This window comes from Cyprinodon tularosa, unplaced genomic scaffold (assembly GCF_016077235.1).
Source record: "Cyprinodon tularosa strain WSP-4 unplaced genomic scaffold, ASM1607723v1 ctg338, whole genome shotgun sequence".
Taxonomy (NCBI): domain Eukaryota; kingdom Metazoa; phylum Chordata; class Actinopteri; order Cyprinodontiformes; family Cyprinodontidae; genus Cyprinodon; species Cyprinodon tularosa.
In genome coordinates, this window is record NW_024039050.1 from 314869 (window position 1) to 332350 (window position 17482).

The following is a 17482-nucleotide window of genomic DNA, read 5'->3' on the forward strand; positions in this document are numbered from 1 at the left end:
CTAGTCTAGAACCGCCCATGGAAATGTGCAAGAAAGCAACAGTGACTGACACTTTTTAAACTTTTATCACGCATTTAAATGGCACACTGGAAAAACAATCTAGAAATACGTAAAATTTCCTTAAATTACGTGTATTTATTCTTAATTTGAGTAGGTAAATAAGATGATTTGCCTATGCAATGAGTATTTTGACACTTAAAATAAGATAATTAGATAAAAATGCACTTGAAATGAGACAATGCAATTGTATTTTCTTATTTTCAGTGAAAATTCTCTTGTTCCATTGGCAAAATGTATCTTTTACCTCCTCAATCCAAGAACAAATGCACTTATTTTAAGAAAAAATGACTTAGCTTGATTCAGATTTTTTCCAGTTCATTACATGACAATATAACAAAAAGACATCGGTCAAACTCAGGAGGAAAAAGAAACTCCGACAAATTGTGCGCAGAACTGTAAATGAGGCCATGATCAAGACTTTTTTTTTTTTTACATAAGTATCCATATGTTTAACACTGTTTCCTGAGCCACAACAACTTTATACCCAAATCGTTAATTTAATCAATAAATTTGTGTTGATGTGTGGTGTGAATTTCATGACAATGGAAATTATAAAAAAAAATTTAACTACGAAACAACTTTGACAACCTCAGTGCTTCACTGCAAAAAATCTAAATCTAGATAAGTCATTTTTTCTTAAAATAAGTGCATTTGTTTTTGAATTGAGGAGTTAAAAGAGACATTTTGCCAATGGAACAAGACAATTTACACTTAAAATAAGAAAACACAGTTGCATTGACTTATTTCAAGTGCATATTATCTAATTATCTTATTTTAAGAGTAAAATTACTCATTCCATTGGCAAACTATCTCATTTACCTACTCAAATTAACGGTGAATACACTTAATTTAAGACATTTTTACTTATTTCTAGATCGTTTTTGCAGTTGCCCATTTATGCATAGGGATAAAAGAAAAAATAAAAATATTTTAGGTGAAAATTACCCAGTCAGGTTTATTAAAGTATTTTGCACAAAGTCTGTACCATGAAGCATTTGTGTTAGATCTACAGAGTAAGTGTTTCTCTTTTATAGACAATACAAACCATAAGCTCAGCACAGTCTCGTAACTTCTGCAGGCACAAATTGCACCATTAAACGACGCAGGCGCCACCTCCTCTTAAACTTTGGACTTTGCTTTTAACAACAAATGTTATGTATGTTTAAGAATCCTCCCACTGCATGACGGCAGCCACAATGTGCGTTGCAGTCATGGCAGCAATAGATATGTTTCTCCAATCAATCAGCCCAGTATCAGTTTTAGGAGCTGTAGTGTTTCTGCTGATTGGGTATCACTGCTTTCTCTTTATGTTTAACCAAAATGAAAACAGACGGGGACCGCCGGGACCGAAGCCCTTTCCCATAGTTGGCAATCTGCTGCAGCTGGGTGTTAGGAGACGTGACCAAGCCTTCATGAAGGTGAGGCAGAGCTGATCTCACATTGTTCTAATATATATTCCAATACATTTTACATCAATCTTATTGATATTATTTATGGTTTATCTTGTTTTCTAATAGTTATTTGCAATGAATAGGAATATTATGGCCACTGAAACACTCAAACTTTGTTTGACATATATTCTAATTCTATTTGCCCTCTTATAGGGCAAGTATTTGAAATGTAATGTCACAATACCCGGAAAAGAAACCCTTGGTAAATAGAAAGAGCAGTTTTAAAATGATGATTTGTTTGAAAGGAAAAAGAAAAGCATGGAAAACATCTTAGAATGTTGCAGTTCTTGTTGTTAAATCATGAAATAAACTGTCATTTCCAACATTTGTTGAAAAGCTTTGTTATTAATTTCACTTCAGGCTACATGTCTCATTTATTAAACCCCACGTAGAATCCAAGAAGGCTTATAGGTCTACTCACCCCCAGGTTCTATTCATTATTAAGAGAGGTCCTCATATATAGTTATGGCCATGAGTAGGACAAAGTCATTGATTTCCAAATCATAAGTAAGTCTTAAGTTTTTTGGTGTAGTACAGACAGGTAAATCTCAAGTCAAGACCCAAGTCCTGTAATTTGAGTTTCAAGTCATTTAGAGTCCTTTTAACCACGAAATAATACAATATTTACACAAAAAATGCATAATTCTATATGTTTTTACTAAAACAACTGCAATTGAAATTGCAGAAAAAATTTAGTGCTGACGTAGGTTCGAGTTATTAAAACATCCATCCATCCATCCATCCATCCATCCATCCATCCATCCATCCATCCATCCATCCATCCATCCATCCATCCATCCATCCATCCATCCATCCATCCATCCATCCATCCATCCATCCATCCATCCATCCTCTTCTGCTTATCTGGAGTCGGGTCATGGGGGTAGCAGCTTCAGTAGGGAGGCCCAGACCTCCCTCTTCTGAGCCACTTGGGTCAGCTCCTCTGGGGGAAACCCAGGGCGCTCCCAGGCCAGCTGAGAAACATAGTCCCTACAGCATGTCCTGGGTCTCCCCCCGGGCCTCCTCCCGGTGGGACATGCCTGGAACACCTCACCAGGGAGACGTCCAGGAGGCATCCTAACCAGATGCCCGAGCCACTTCAACTGGCTCCTCTCGAAGTTAAGGAGCAGCGGCTCTACTCTGAGTCCTCCCTGGATGACTGAGCTTCTCACCCTATCTCTAAGGGAGAGCCCAGACACACTATGGAGAAAAGTCAAATAAGCCACTTGTGTCAGATTTCTCGTTCTTTTAGTCATGACCCGAAGCTCATGACCATAGATGAATGTAGCAATGTAGATTGACCGCTAAATCGAGAGCTTTGCTTTTTTGCTCAGCTCTATCTTCACCACAACAGACCAATACATAAACATATAATAATCAAAAACATCCATGTTATTTCATGTATTTTAAAGATTATATTTTCTATAAGATTATATTGGACACAACAGATCTGGCTAAAAAACAAAAACAAGTAATGAATAAGAAAAGGGTGCAGTGGAAAAAAGCTCTTCACTATATAAATAGAAGACAGAAAAAAATAATGCTGAGATTGGATGAGTAAGGAATGCTATTTAGGTTTGCTCTTTAAAAATCCTTTTTAATTTAGCCTTAAAAAGAATTATTAAATCATTCTTCATTCATCCTCCTCTCAAAACTTCCAGAGTTGACCTTACCCCTACTCTGCAATCCATCCAGCTTCCGGTCTCCTCTGTTATCCTCCAGATCTAGACTCAGATGCCCACCACCTCTGCCCAGCTCTGGTGGATTATCTGCCGAGAATTCTGCTTTACTCTACCGCTAACTTCCTCTAAACCCCTGATAGAGAGTGCACCAAAGTGTTGGTGAATAGTACTCCATCCTGGTGCACTCTGCCCAGTGTACAATCTCCCAAGAAGAGATTGGGAGCTCAGTCAGGAGCAGCAGAAGATCAATTTGATTTGCTGGAAGCTGTCAGATCAAAACAACATGGATCTTATTTGAGTGGCTGTTCTGACAGCACGTATCAACAGTGGTGTTGGTGGGGTTCTTTGGCACTCAAAGCAAGGAAATTCCCTGGGCCTCCACCCCACCTGTACATGCATTACATATACATTTTTTAAGGCAGACACAAATGCACAATCTCTAGGGGAATGTGTTATGTTTTAGTATGGAGAACCCCATAATTCAAGCTGACACTGTATGAGGTTTTAAGGTTTTACTGACAAGGGTAAAACCTTAAAAGCTTAAAACCATAAGGGTGAGTATATTGCAGACAAGGGGAAGGCAGGCAGTTCCTGGAGAAGTCTGACTGTTTATGCAGTCTGACAGTATGCAGAGGCAGATTTGAACCAGAGTAGCCAACAGCATTATGCCACACTTCAGTTGGAAGAGGTGGTTAGACTGATAATGCTGATGATGCACCGATGAAGAGTACCAGCAAAGGCAAAAAGGGAAGACTGACGTGCCTTCAAAGGCACGGGGAGGATGAAGGCTTGCAATGCCTGCATTGGTGTAGATCAAGAAATTAAAGATAAGGGAGATTTGTTACACAAAGGAAGGGAAGACGTGAAGAAGATTGCCATCAGTGATTTGCCAAACATGCTCATCTAGACGCTGAGGGCATTAAGCACTTGAAGGAGAGGGGAGATTTAGACAAATTAATACGAGCTGAAAAGGACCAGCAGTCCATACTGAATGAGTGACTTGAAATGTCTAAGATTTATTAGGATAGGATTAGTAAATGTATAAAGAGCCGGGCTGCAGTCATGGAAACGCGTTCATAGAGCTGAAAGGATTGCTAATAAGCTTAGTACTGATGTTTAATGTTAAAGTTGAATCCTCCTAAAATATTGAAGACCATCAAGTCTTCCATAAAAACGGAGGAAAGCCCACAGGCATGACTGTGTTTGAGCTGGGATACACTCTCATTGTGTTCAGTATGTCTTGGTCTGAAAAACACCAAAGCAGGCCTTGCTTGTTCAGAGAAGTCCTGGCACAATGCCGATTTTCCCTCAAGAAGTTTTGTCGCCAACACTCATCATTCGAAGAGGTCCGATGAATGACCCGGTGATGACCTCAAAAAAAGCTAATTATTTTACTAAACGTTTTGAAAAAATCTATATATTTTTTTCTTTTCTTTTGCACACCTGTCTTTGTCTCAGCTTTCTAAGAAGTACGGATCTGTGTTCACTGTCTACATGGGATCAAGGAAAATGGTGGTGTTGACGGGTTACAAAACAATCAAGGAAGCATTTGTAGGTTATGCAGATGAGTTTGGAGAACGGGAAGCACCCAGAATGACTAAAGAAGCAAACCAACAACACGGTAAATAGTAGGTAATATTTCAAACATGCAATACTTAACATATAGAAAAGTTATTGGACTGACTTATTTTATTGTTTCAAACAGGTATTGCAATGGCCAATGGTGACTCTTGGAAAGAAATGCGTCGCTTTGCTTTGACAAAACTTAAGGACTTTGGGATGGGAAAAAAAGTCTGTGAGGAGAAAATCATTGAGGAATGTCAGCTCCTCATGCAGGAGTTTAAAAGGTTTAAAGGTAACAGCAGCTGTGAGGAATACAATAAATGATGCAGATAATAATATCCTGGCTATTCCACAATAAGATTCTCCACCAACAATAGCTGCTTGAAGTTATGTTAGATGGAAATCAGAGTTTCCAGATCCTTGTACTAAACACTAAGAAATGCTTCTTATCTGGATTAGATTTATCATATTGAAAAGTACCAAAAACCAGTTAACCTCAAAAACAAAATATAGTGTTCAGTCCAGTCTTCGATCCATTTTAATCCTGCTCCTTCTTAAAACCTGTGGTCTTGTTGTCCGTGACCAAATGTCAATGACTTAGTTCTGCTAAAACCTGCTGTTAAGTATGGTTCTTGTATATTTTTTATGATAATAATGATTAAACTTTATTGATCTCATATTGAGAAATTTACCTTGGCATAAAACCCATCCCCTTGGGGAGCAGTGGGTTGCCATTGTGTGGCACCCGGGGAGCAGTGAGGTGTTAAAAGTCTTACTCAGAGAGCAAGAGAAGAGGCTGTGGGGATCCAACCGGATACTTGCAACCTTCTCAGATCACAACCACACTGCTCTAACCCACTTGGCCAACACTGAGGATAAATATTTATTTTTTGATAAAGAGACAGTTTTAGTTTTGGGAAATGTATGGTTGTGCACTAATTGATTGCTTCAGAAAACGATCAAGTGCATTTTCAATTTCAGTATTCAGTGGAAAACTCCCATGCAATCATTTTAAATTGGTTTTTAAGCTTAAACATTTCCTTAACTCTACCAAATACATAATAAAACAAACGTAAAGATGGTCTACTGCATTAAGTGCTGTGCATAAACACTGATATTTTAGATCAGGTTTCCTAAACAACTTTTATTTACACTTGTTTGAAAACTAATTTATTTGGCAACTGCTGGCAGATTCCTGAAAAACAAATTATTTCTTCATCCTGAGTGGTCAGTCATATTCAATTTATTTACTGCCAATAAAGTTTTGAAGGATTATTGTCTGTTTTCTTGCAGGTGAAGCCTTTGATATGTCACAACATATAGGCTATGCTGTCTGTAACATAATCTGCTCCATGGTTTATGGAAAAAGATTTGAATACGATGATGTAGACTTCAAAAAAATTGTTAATCGAACAAACAGATTAATTCAGATGATTGGCTCACCAGCAATACAGGTGTGACTTTACTGCTTTTGAATGTATACAAAACTGACTTTTCAATTGTTGTTCTGAACACAAGACCTAAAATGTGAAAAGAAAAACTAACTGTTTATCTTCTCTTTATTAGCTGTCTAACATCTTCCCAATTTTTGGCAAACTGATGTTCTTTGCCAGAAGGAAATTAGGCAAGATATTTCTTGCCAATAAGCAACATCATCTGATGCTCCTAAACCATTTAAGACAAACCCTCAGTCCAAAGGTGTGCAGAGGAGTTGTAGATGCCTTCCTCATCCGTCAACAGCAACATCAGGTCAGAAACGTAATTGTTTTTCAGATATAATATTCAATATTGTACTCTGACTTTATCAGAATACATCTGCCTTGTTTTTAGTCAAAGTGCTCTAGAGACTAGGCATAAAACAATGGCTAGAGTTTACAGACATACAAATTTATGTTAACTCAATAAAACGCAAACAAATAAAGATAAAAATTGATCCGTGAAAGGCTGAACAGCGATAAAACTAATGATGAATGAAGGTGTATTTGAAAATTATTACATTTTGATCCATGAGAATCATAACATTTTTATTTGCGCTATCATGGTAAAATATATTGTTAAAAAAGCACCAGGATAAGTAGCCTGGGTGCCATTTCGAACTTAGTTCGGTCTGGCATTGCTCCATAGTAGCGCGAGTATGATCGCCCACTCTCTGGCGATCCAATCAAATTGTCAGGACGGGCTTTATACGATGATGGACAGATGATCAACAGTAACGTAATCAACCACGTGACCAAAGCGTGCATGGGTGACAACAACAATGGCTGCCGCTGGAGAGTTTCGGTGAGTAGATTCTGCTATTAGGTCTGTTCTTGAAGATATCGACAGCAAATTAATTTTAAAAGGGGAACAGAGAAATGCGATCAAGGCTCATCTTCTTATCCTAGGCGTGCAACTGCACGCTTTGATTTTTGTTGACAACAACTATGCATCGCTTAACAAAATTCACGCACTCCATTGCTCTTATTGGTTGTAGGTCTATCCAATTGAGTGCAGAGGCATTTTTTTTCCTGGTTCGTTCGAAACACGCCTCATAATCACAGCTCTATGGAGCAGTATCAGACTCATATTCTGACTAGAATTGAGTAGGACTACGTCAGGCTACAGGATAAGAGCAGCTGTAAAGAAGGAAAACCAGAATTTTCTACATGATAATATATATATAAGCTGGCAAAAGTTCTTAGTCATCCAGGTAGTAGTCAGTCCAAAAAAAAGAAAATTAAAAACAATCCACTGGACTTTGTTTCCAAGTTTGAAGATGTTTCGCTTCCCATCCAGGACTTCAGGAAGCGACCGACCTTTCAGACACTTAGATGGGTATGGGGCTTTGCAGTCTAACAAAAGAAGCCAATCCACCCCCGTTCCAAAGGGGTGGACGCGTTCGTCTGCTCCAATTTGCATGTTTTCAAAACAAAAACAAGGTTTTGTTGGGCTATTGTATAAAACCTCGAACTCAACGCTATTCCTGACATTTTGATTAGAAAAAGCTTTCTGGATGGGAAGTGAAACGCCTTCATACTTGGAAACAAAGTCCTCTAGATTGTTTTTAATGGGTTTTTTTGGAATTATATAGCTAATAAAACATTAACATTCATGTTAAAATAAATATATATTAAAACGGTACATCCAGTTTGCGGGATGACTTCCTGCCGAGGGGCAAAGACAAAAAACAAGATTAAGACAAAAACTCAGTTTGACTCAGCAAAACTCAGCTTGGCTAGAGAACCCAAAACTGGCAAACACTCTGGCGTCGAGGTAGTGGCAGTTAGCAGCTTAAGAGCGCTCCGTTAACGAGGTAACCCTCTGCAGGTGTGTGGGGAGGAGAATCAGAACTAGGCGCCTCCTGGTGGAGGAAGGGAGACAAACACAGAAACACACAGACAGGAATCCTGACACATAGAGGCAGTAAGAAAAAACCAACAGGAACTTTCCATCACATTCTGTGGGTGGTGCAATTTGGCAATAAAACACCTTTGCTCTGGGGCTTTAAAATCAAAATGGTCATAAACCAACAGTTTTTTTTGCAAACAGTGGGGATGCTTAAATATCTGGTTGCCTGCAAAGATCTTTCGATTAAATGATGGCACTACAAACTACAGTGAGTAAAAATAAGTGAACCTGACCGATCTAGAGAACATCTGTTTGGAGGAGTGGGCCAAATCCCTCCTGCAGTGTGTACAATCCTGGAGAAAAACTACAGGAAACGTTTCACCGCTCGAATTGCAAACAAAGGCGACTGTATCAAATACTAACATTGATTTTCTCAGGTGTTCAAATACGTATTTGCAGATGTATCACACAAAAAAATAGTTTAAAAAAATCATACATGAAGACTTCTGAATTTTTTGTTTTAGATAATATCTCTCACAGTGGACATGCACCAATGACGACAATTTTACACCCCTTCTTGAATTCTAAGTATAACCTGTAAAATAATAGGGTGTTCAAATACTTATTTTCTTCATTGTATATACTTTAATCTATCCTGAGATATATTTCAATTCTAACTTTTAGAACTCTTTATTCGTTTCAATTTTTGATTTTAGTTTTAGAATTTGTATTAATTAGAAAACATTGTTGGTCTACCCTAAATTAAGCTCAGACATCAGGAATTACTTTATCATCCATGATAGTCAGTTATTCATGTATGGTTTATCATTCTCGTTTTTGAACTGTACCTTTTCATCGACTTAATAGTATGCTATTAATACAGTAATACAGAATTAATAAAGTATGCTCTTTGAAAAAGTAAAAATTATTCTTTGGTTTGCTTTGTTAACTTTATTTTGTGCTCTCAATTAAGAAAAAAGAAAGATTTGGACTTAAAACCTATAAACGTGCTTTAAGCACACACTATCAATATGGCCTTGCTAAAAAAATAAAAAAAATAAATAAATAAATACAGTCTAACAGTTGCTTTTCTGCAGGAATCTGGGATCACTGACAGCCATTACCATAATGACAACCTCCTGGTGACAGTCATGAATCTGTTTGCAGCTGGAACTGAAACAACAGCTACAACACTGAGATGGGCCCTCCTGTTTATGGCCAAATATCCAAAAATACAAGGTTAGGAGAAACATATCCTTTGACATTTTGTAAAAAAAAATATTGTAAAAAATATTGCAGTAGGTAGCTGCTGATTACAAAAATTAGAAAATATGCAATGCTTATTGCTTTTATGCCTCCAGACCAAGTCCAGGAGGAGCTGAGGAACGTGATTGGAAGCCGCCAGGTGCAGGTTGAGGACAAACAAAAGCTGCCTTTTACAGAGGCTGTCATCTATGAGACACAAAGACTGGCCAACATTGCCCCTCTGGCAATTCCTCACAGAACAAGCAGCGATGTCACCTTTCAAGGTTATTTTATTGAGAAGGTATACATATAAACTTGGTTGATGACGCATGGCATTTATATGTGGTCAAATCTGAATGAAATGTGAAAAAAGAAAACAGCTGGTAATAAGTTTTAAATCCATTCATATAGCGTAATTGGACATTATGCTCAAAAAAGTCATTGTTACACTGAAAATCTGTCATGATTTAATTAAAGGTCTGACCCAAAAATGCAGATGACCAAACAGAGAGACCAGGGAAAGGTTTAACAGGTTTATTAAGAATATAGAGATGAGTCCAGTGCTGCTCTGAACACTGTCAAACCGGAATTCTCCAGAAAAGGTGTCCTTTATGGAATCCAGTCTGTGTGGAATGCTCCAGAGATTGTCTTGTTTGGTGTTGGGTGGACAGGGTTACTCAGACTGCAGTTGTTCCTTGGTGAATGGAGAAGCTGACTACCACTCAGATTTCCTGTGGTACTTGAACGGGCTGTGGTGCAGATGAAACCTTTGCTCAGTGTGAAGCTCAAACTACCTCTTGGGGAAAGTGGATCCAAACTTCCTGTTTGGAACCCCACCTCAGTTAGAAGCTCAGTTGGTCCTTCCAGAGAGAGAAGGTCCAAACAAATCCAGTTTGCAGGATGACTTCCTACCGAGAGGCGAAGACAAAAAACAAAGTTAAGATTCAGGTTGACAAAAACTCAGTTTGACTCAACACAACTTAGCTTTGCTAGAGTACCCAAAACTGACAAACAAAAACTCAGGTTAGACTCTGCTAAACTAAGCATGGCTAGAGTACCCTGTATTGGCAAACACTGGCGTCAAGGTGGTGGCAGTCAGCAGCTTAAGAGCACTCCACAGGCAATGAGGCAATGAGCTGCAGGTGTGCAGGGAGACCCAATGAGGACGGGGCACCACCTGGTGGAGGAGGAAAGGAAACACAAAAACAGACCACACAAACTGGATTCCTGACAAAATCAGTCCGATATGCTTATCTTTTATTACTGTACCAGCCCTTTGAGTGACATCTGGGCGTCCTTGGGCTACCCTAACTTTAAATTAGCTGAAAGACCAAACCATGTTTTTAAACAAAATTATTAGGAAGAAAAACAGTCTAATTGGAATCTGCACTTTGTATCCCCAAATCTTAAACACTAAATTTTTCAGCACTGTATTTAAAACACTGAATCTTTTTACACATTGAATTCTTTACACTGAATTTTTTTGTGGTAAAAATTCAGTCTTTAAAATTTGGTGCTAAAAAAAATTTGTGTTTAAAATTCTGTGTAATAAAAATTCAGTGTTTCCAAATTTCCTCTCTTTCTGTCTGAACTTTAATAACATTAGGCTCACATTGAATGCTGTGCAGCTGCGGTACGGATGACGCCAGAAACCCAAATCCTTTTATTTCAATGTGTACACCCATGTTAGTCACAGTGCCGTGCATTTAGGGGTACAGAGGCCGTGGGGGTCAACAAAGTCTTGAAGTATGAAGGAAGTTTGGCCAGATGCTGCACTGGTCTCAACATCAGAAAAATAAACAGAAAAAGCAGGTGCAAGACAGAAAAAGGTTGTGATGAATTTCAGGGGATTTCAGTATATTAAACCCACCAACCTGTGACTAGTGAAAACAACAAGGCAAAACAGTAATAAAACAGTTATAGCAATGCACACAATCAAGTAGACATCACACTTTCTTTTGACCTAAAGCCTCACTCTCACACCACATATATTTTATCTTCCATTCTGCCATGGATGCTCTTGCTTCTATGTTTTTATTCTCAACCAAAACAGAAGATAGTGTTGGGATCCAGAGGCTTGCCCACCAGAGGGCGCCGAGGATCCCTTCCTGATGGTTTGTTCTTCTGTTGGGATCTGGGGTGCTGTCTACCTTCCTCCACCAGAGGGCGTACTGAATCTCCTGAAGCTGGAGCTGACTTCACCAGCTGCTTCTCATCTGCTCATCAGGGGACCAGTACTTAAGTGGGCTGTGGACAACACTCTGGTGCCAGAGTGTTAGTCAGTCACGGAAGAAACCTGACTGAACCCTGGAACTCAGGAAGAGTTTCTCTGCTGAAATCTGCCTGCCGGCCCTCAGGAGCTCATCAGAAGAATCTAACTGTCTGAACCTGCCTGCCCGCCCTCAAGAAGAGGATCGGAAGAGACTCTGGATCAGAACACTGAAAGGTCTGAAGTCGAGCCCTGCCGTTGCTCAGCCCTCAGCCTGCCGTCTGCCTCTGAACCCAAACCTGGAGATCTACAAGCCCCAGCCAAGCCAAGCCTCCTCCGAGCCTTCAGTCTGCCGTCTGCCTCTGAACCCAAACCTGGAGATCTACAAGCCCCAGCCAAGCCAAGCCTCCTCCGAGCCCTCAGCCTGCCGTCTGCCTCTGAACCCAAACCTGGAGATCTACAAGCCCCAGCCAAGCCAAGCCTCCTCCGAGCCCTCAGTCTGCCGTCTGCCTCTGAACCCAAACCTGGAGATCTACAAGCCCCAGCCAAGCCAAGCCTCCTCCGAGCCCTCAGCCTGCCGTCTGCCTCTGAACCCAAACCTGGAGATCTACAAGCCCCAGCCAAGCCAAGCCTCCTCCGAGCCCTCAGCCTGCCGTCTGCCTCTGAACCCAAACCTGGAGATCTACAAGCCCCAGCCAAGCCAAGCCTCCTCCGAGCCCTCAGTCTGCCGTCTGCCTCTGAACCCAAACCTGGAGATCTACAAGCCCCAGCCAAGCCAAGCCTCCTCCGAGCCCTCAGCCTGCCGTCTGCCTCTGAACCCAAACCTGGAGATCTACAAGCCCCAGCCAAGCCAAGCCTCCTCCGAGCCCTCAGCCTGCCGTCTGCCTCTGAACCCAAACCTGGAGATCTACAAGCCCCAGCCAAGCCAAGCCTCCTCCGAGCCCTCAGTCTGCCGTCTGCCTCTGAACCCAAACCTGGAGATCTACAAGCCCCAGCCAAGCCAAGCCTCCTCCGAGCCCTCAGCCTGCCGTCTGCCTCTGAACCCAAACCTGGAGATCTACAAGCCCCAGCCAAGCCAAGCCTCCTCCGAGCCCTCAGTCTGCCGTCTGCCTCTGAACCCAAACCTGGAGATCTACAAGCCCCAGCCAAGCCAAGCCTCCTCCGAGCCCTCAGCCTGCCGTCTGCCTCTGAACCCAAACCTGGAGATCTACAAGCCCCAGCCAAGCCAAGCCTCCTCCGAGCCCTCAGTCTGCCGTCTGCCTCTGAACCCAAACCTGGAGATCTACAAGCCCCAGCCAAGCCAAGCCTCCTCCGAGCCCTCAGTCTGCCGTCTGCCTCTGAACCCAAACCTGGAGATCTACAAGCCCTAGCCAAGCCAAGCCTCCTCCGAGCCCTCAGTCTGCCGTCTGCCTCTGAACCCAAACCTGGAGATCTACAAGCCCCAGCCAAGCCAAGCCTCCTCCGAGCCCTCAGTCTGCCGTCTGCCTCTGAACCCTCCTGGTTCCCTCCTTCTGCCTGCTCAGCTCAAACCTCAACCCTCAGCCTGCCGTCAGCCTCTGAGTCCCCCTGGTTTCCCCCTTCTGCCGTTCTGCTCAACTTCCTTAACAGTAAACCCAGTCGTGACCAGCCCTGGACCTGATTACCCCCCTGACCTGTTTGTTATTCTTCATTAAAACTTTGAAGTTTTTCCCAGTCTCTGAGTGTGTTCTGCATATGGGCTAGCATCCAGAAACCCATCATGACAGATAGAACTGCTCTCTTTTCCGTCCATTTCTACCGATCTGCCGCTAGAATTCAGTTGAAGAGGAAGCTGGGAGTGAATCACAATAAGCATCCAGGTCCAGATGAGTCCTGTGGACTGGATAGGACAGTTAACAGGTTATTATAGACAAAACGAAGGCTGAGCAGGAAACCTCTGGTAATGATTGATAAATGTGATGGATGGAGAATTTGTTATATAGCTGGACTCATTTGACTGATTCCAGTATTTTTTTCTAAATCATTGCTGGAGGACCTTACCGTGTTTGATTGATTCATGTCAAGAAAACATCATCTAAGATTAAAACATATTTCGTCCCTCATGTATTGTTTCAGTGAAGGGCTTTGCTTTCTGTTGAGTTATAAGATTTAATAATAATTACTTCCTAAGGATGTCATTATTACAATCTGCATAAGCCTGAGACTCTAATTCATTTCAGCCAAGGTAGAAAAGCATCCATTCAGTTTGAAGATCATCATTATGGGTCTGTGATTTCCAGGGAACCCCTGTAATTCCTGTCTTAACGTCTGTCCTGCAAGATGAGAGTGAGTGGGAGAAGCCAAATGTCTTTTATCCTGGCCATTTCCTGAACAAAGACGGGAAGTTTGTCAAGCGTGATGCTTTCATGCCTTTTTCAGCAGGTAAGTTTGTTTTTATATATCATAATTCAAATTTTTCAGGCTTTTGCTGAGGATCTGTTTCAAATAGGTCGCAGGATGTGTCCTGGAGAGGGTCTGGCCAGAATGGAGCTCTTCATCTTCTTCGCCACTCTCCTGCAGCACTTTCGATTTGCTCCACCTCCCGGAGTTACAGAGGAGGAATTGGATATAGCGCCACTAGTTGGTGGTACTCTTATCCCTCAACCCCATACATTGTGCGCCATCCCTTTAATGTAAGGAGGGGCTCTTATTGGAAAAAAAAAAGAAATAAATTTTAACAACATTTTTAAAGAAGAGCTTGAAAGGTTGTCAGTAATAATAAAATGTAAAAATAACAGATACCTTAAATGGAATTTTTTTTTTTTAAGAATGTACTATTTTCTTTACCTCATAAAGATCAATTAGCAACCATACTCGCACTGATGTTTGTCTTTTAATATATATTTTCTCTGAAATTTATTTTTTTCCTTTTTTTGGGTAAGCTACACTTGAGAGATTGAACCATAGTAGCACAGATCAGAGCTATGGTAAGACTGCTTTGCAATATATGTTTTAAAAAGAGATCACACTCATGTATTCAAACATTAATACTATTCATCAATCTGGTGTGTATAATTTTATTTTGCATTGAACATGAATTATTATCCACACTTAGTTTCCCTTGGAATCAATAAAGTTCCATATCTACTGAACTGTGTGCAGGCTTAGTTTTTGCTGTTTTTTTAGTTGCTCTCCCTTTTCCCTGTCTGTCTAAATTAGGCATATTATAATTCTTTCATCCTGTTCCTCGCTCCTCTTCACTCACCCTTCATGGGGCCAACAGTAAGAACACTATTGTGTGTAGGAAATTAACTACAAACTGTTTTAGCCCTTCCTGATGTCATTCCTGGGTGTAAAACACACATAGATGTTTTTTTCTCTGAAAAAAAGAATTCAACTGTTTTTTGCATTTACTTAATCATATTTAGTTACTTTAACACAATTGTTTCTTGTTAGCAGGGTAGGACATAAAAAAGTTGTGTTTAACTAAATATGATTAAGTAAATGCAAAAAAAAGGGTTACGTTCTTTTTTTCAGCCTTCTGAAAGAAATAACCAAATTATGCAATTTAACTAGATGCAGCAAATATGGGGGAGTGTTGGTCTAGCAGTTAGAGCAGTGCGCTTGTTCTCTGAGAAGGTTGGAAGTACACGGTTCGATCCTCATAGCCGGCACTCTAGGTTCCTGAGCAAAACCTTAACCCTACGCTGCTCCCCGGGAGCCACACAATGGCAGCTCACTGCTCCCCAAGTGAATGGGTTTAATGCATAGACTGAATTTCCCCATTGTGGGACAATAAAAGATTACATTTTTTTTTCTTCAAATTCTATATTATAAAACCCAAAACGTATAGAGGTGGGTACATTTACATGTATTGTATTGCCATACAAGGCTCGTATGACTTTTCCTTTTTCGGCTCCAGACAGATTTTTTTTTTTTTTTGGTCCAATATGGCTCTTTGAGCAGCTTGGGTTGCCGATCCCTGATCTAACCTGGCTGAGTTTCTAATAGGTTAGAAAATAAGAATGAATATCAGTCTAAAAATGTGAAGCTAATGGTGGAAAAAATTCACCAAATGCAAAATATAGTCCTTACCTGCAATGACTCAGGGGCTTTAATAACATACAGTAGGAAGAGCATACTCAATAAACTTAGGAAAAAAGAAATCTCTCTCTCTCTCTCTTTTTTAATTTTATATCCAACACAATTATAACCAATTTCTCCCCACATTTAATATAAAATATATGCAATGAAACAAAATCTGAAAACGGTATGGATACCAATCCAGGGCTCAGGACAGTTACATTTTTCTGAGACAATATACAGTATGACCATTTACATTACTGCTTTAAGATAATGTCTTTGTGCAATGCTGTTTACTTGTAGGAGGCTGGGATCACCAACTCTCACTACCACAATGACAACCTCCTGGTGACAGTCATGAACCTGTTTTCTGCTGGGACTGAAACAACTGCCACAACACTGAGATGGGCTCTGATGTTTATGGCCAAGTATCCAAAAATAAAATGATGTATTGGCATCGGCGAGTACCAACAAATAGGGCACAATACCATTTTGAGGTTTGTTGTACACTTGAACACCACCTTCTCTCTCCCGACACTCACTAGTGTTAATTATTGCTATTGGCCTGCTCCAGACCAATGAGAGCGGGCCAATATTCCCTCTTAACCAATGCCAGGGTAGTTTTTTTATGCGGTGGGGAAAAAAAACAGGAGAAGAAAATGTCTGCCGGGTGGAAGTATTTCGTTATAGAAATGCCGGCGAGTACATTGTCTAAATACAAGATTTGCGACCTGAAAATTTCGAGACTAAATACAATCTACCAAATACAATTAATGTTTGAATTTCAAGGCATATTGAGGTTTTTCACATTTTACAGTTTTTGCATAATTTTCACCATATTGACGATTTTAAGAGATGATTGTTGGAAGCTTGGCAAATCAATGTAAACAGGGCTTGGCTTGTATAATATAGATTTAAATGTATGTCACCTGTTTTAGTTTGACAAAAAAGGCTGCACATGGAATTACATCTGAGCTGGTGGAGTTCCGCTGACAAGATGGAGGGACTTACCAACAGCTACGTTTAATTGTCTACATATGCCAGAAAGACAACAAATGGTATTTACTGTAGGCTTTGATAAAATCTGGGTGTTTAGATGCATGTTTTTTTCATGTGTACTCTATAGCATGCACTGTCCCGATCAAATGAATAAATGAGAAAAATATCAGAAGAATTCTAGTGCACAATTTACACACTTTCATTCACAAGTATTTAAGTTCCTAAACCACATTGTTTACTATCCTCAAATATTTCCACTGTTGAATTGGCTATGTGTGTGTGTATTTTTTTTATTATTTAAGAAAAAAAAAATAGCCAAACCAAATCTTCAGTAGGTGCCATACTGGTCATCTGTGGATGTTTTACATATAAGACAAAAGTTTCAGACATGAAAATAATCCTCTGTGATTATGTAAAAAAAATGTTTTTCTCCAGCTTTTATTGTTATTCCACTGTCACAATTACAGAGCAATGAAATTAACTCTCTGCATTAAACCCATCCCCTTAGGCAACAGTGGGCTACCATTGTGTGGCACCTGGGGAGCAGTTTGGGGTTAAGCTCAGAGACACAGTGTGGCAGTCTTTGGGAGTGGGGCTTCAACTCAGAACCTCTGGATTCCAAAGACAATGCCCTAACCACTAGGCCACCCCTGCCTTCCAGTTAGGCGAATTTCTTAAATTCTCCCAACTGATGTTTGAATCTAATTTTAAAAATCACACAATGGTTAAGAGAAAACTCCAAATACCTGTTTTAACTTGTCTGTAAAGTTCCTCTACCTACACATGGGATCTTCATTTTGCATCTGCATCATCATCCCCTCCATAATGTCCTGGCCTGGTGACATGAGGACCATTTATACCTTTCTGCTTCATTCCTTTCCTATTCTCTATTTTTAAGGTGAACT

The 17482-nt window shown here is 40.3% G+C and overlaps 1 protein-coding gene across 1 annotated transcript; it reads left to right on the plus strand.

Annotated features, from left to right (window-relative positions):
- The first annotated feature begins 1221 nt into the window (after nucleotides 1-1221).
- On the plus strand, nucleotides 1222-14222 carry LOC119789406 (cytochrome P450 2K4-like). Its single transcript, XM_038294278.1, has 9 exons — nucleotides 1222-1478; nucleotides 4652-4814; nucleotides 4899-5048; nucleotides 6050-6210; nucleotides 6323-6505; nucleotides 9181-9322; nucleotides 9445-9629; nucleotides 13796-13937; nucleotides 14005-14222. The coding sequence occupies exons 1-9, from the start codon at nucleotides 1242-1244 to the stop codon at nucleotides 14190-14192; spliced, it is 1551 nt and encodes a 516-aa protein (XP_038150206.1). The 5' UTR covers nucleotides 1222-1241; the 3' UTR covers nucleotides 14193-14222.
- The last annotated feature ends 3260 nt before the right edge of the window (nucleotides 14223-17482 follow it).

What these genes read in the sequence shown, in the direction of transcription:
- LOC119789406 (XM_038294278.1), top strand. Translation starts at nt 1,242, where the DNA reads ATGACGGCAGCCACAATGTGCGTTGCAGTCATGGCAGCAATAGATATG. An exon ending in AGAAGCAAACCAACAACACG is followed by an intron (nt 4,815 to 4,898) that starts GTAAATAGTAGG and finishes TGTTTCAAACAG; the next exon opens with GTATTGCAATGGCCAATGGT. An exon ending in GGAGTTTAAAAGGTTTAAAG is followed by an intron (nt 5,049 to 6,049) that starts GTAACAGCAGCT and finishes GTTTTCTTGCAG; the next exon opens with GTGAAGCCTTTGATATGTCA.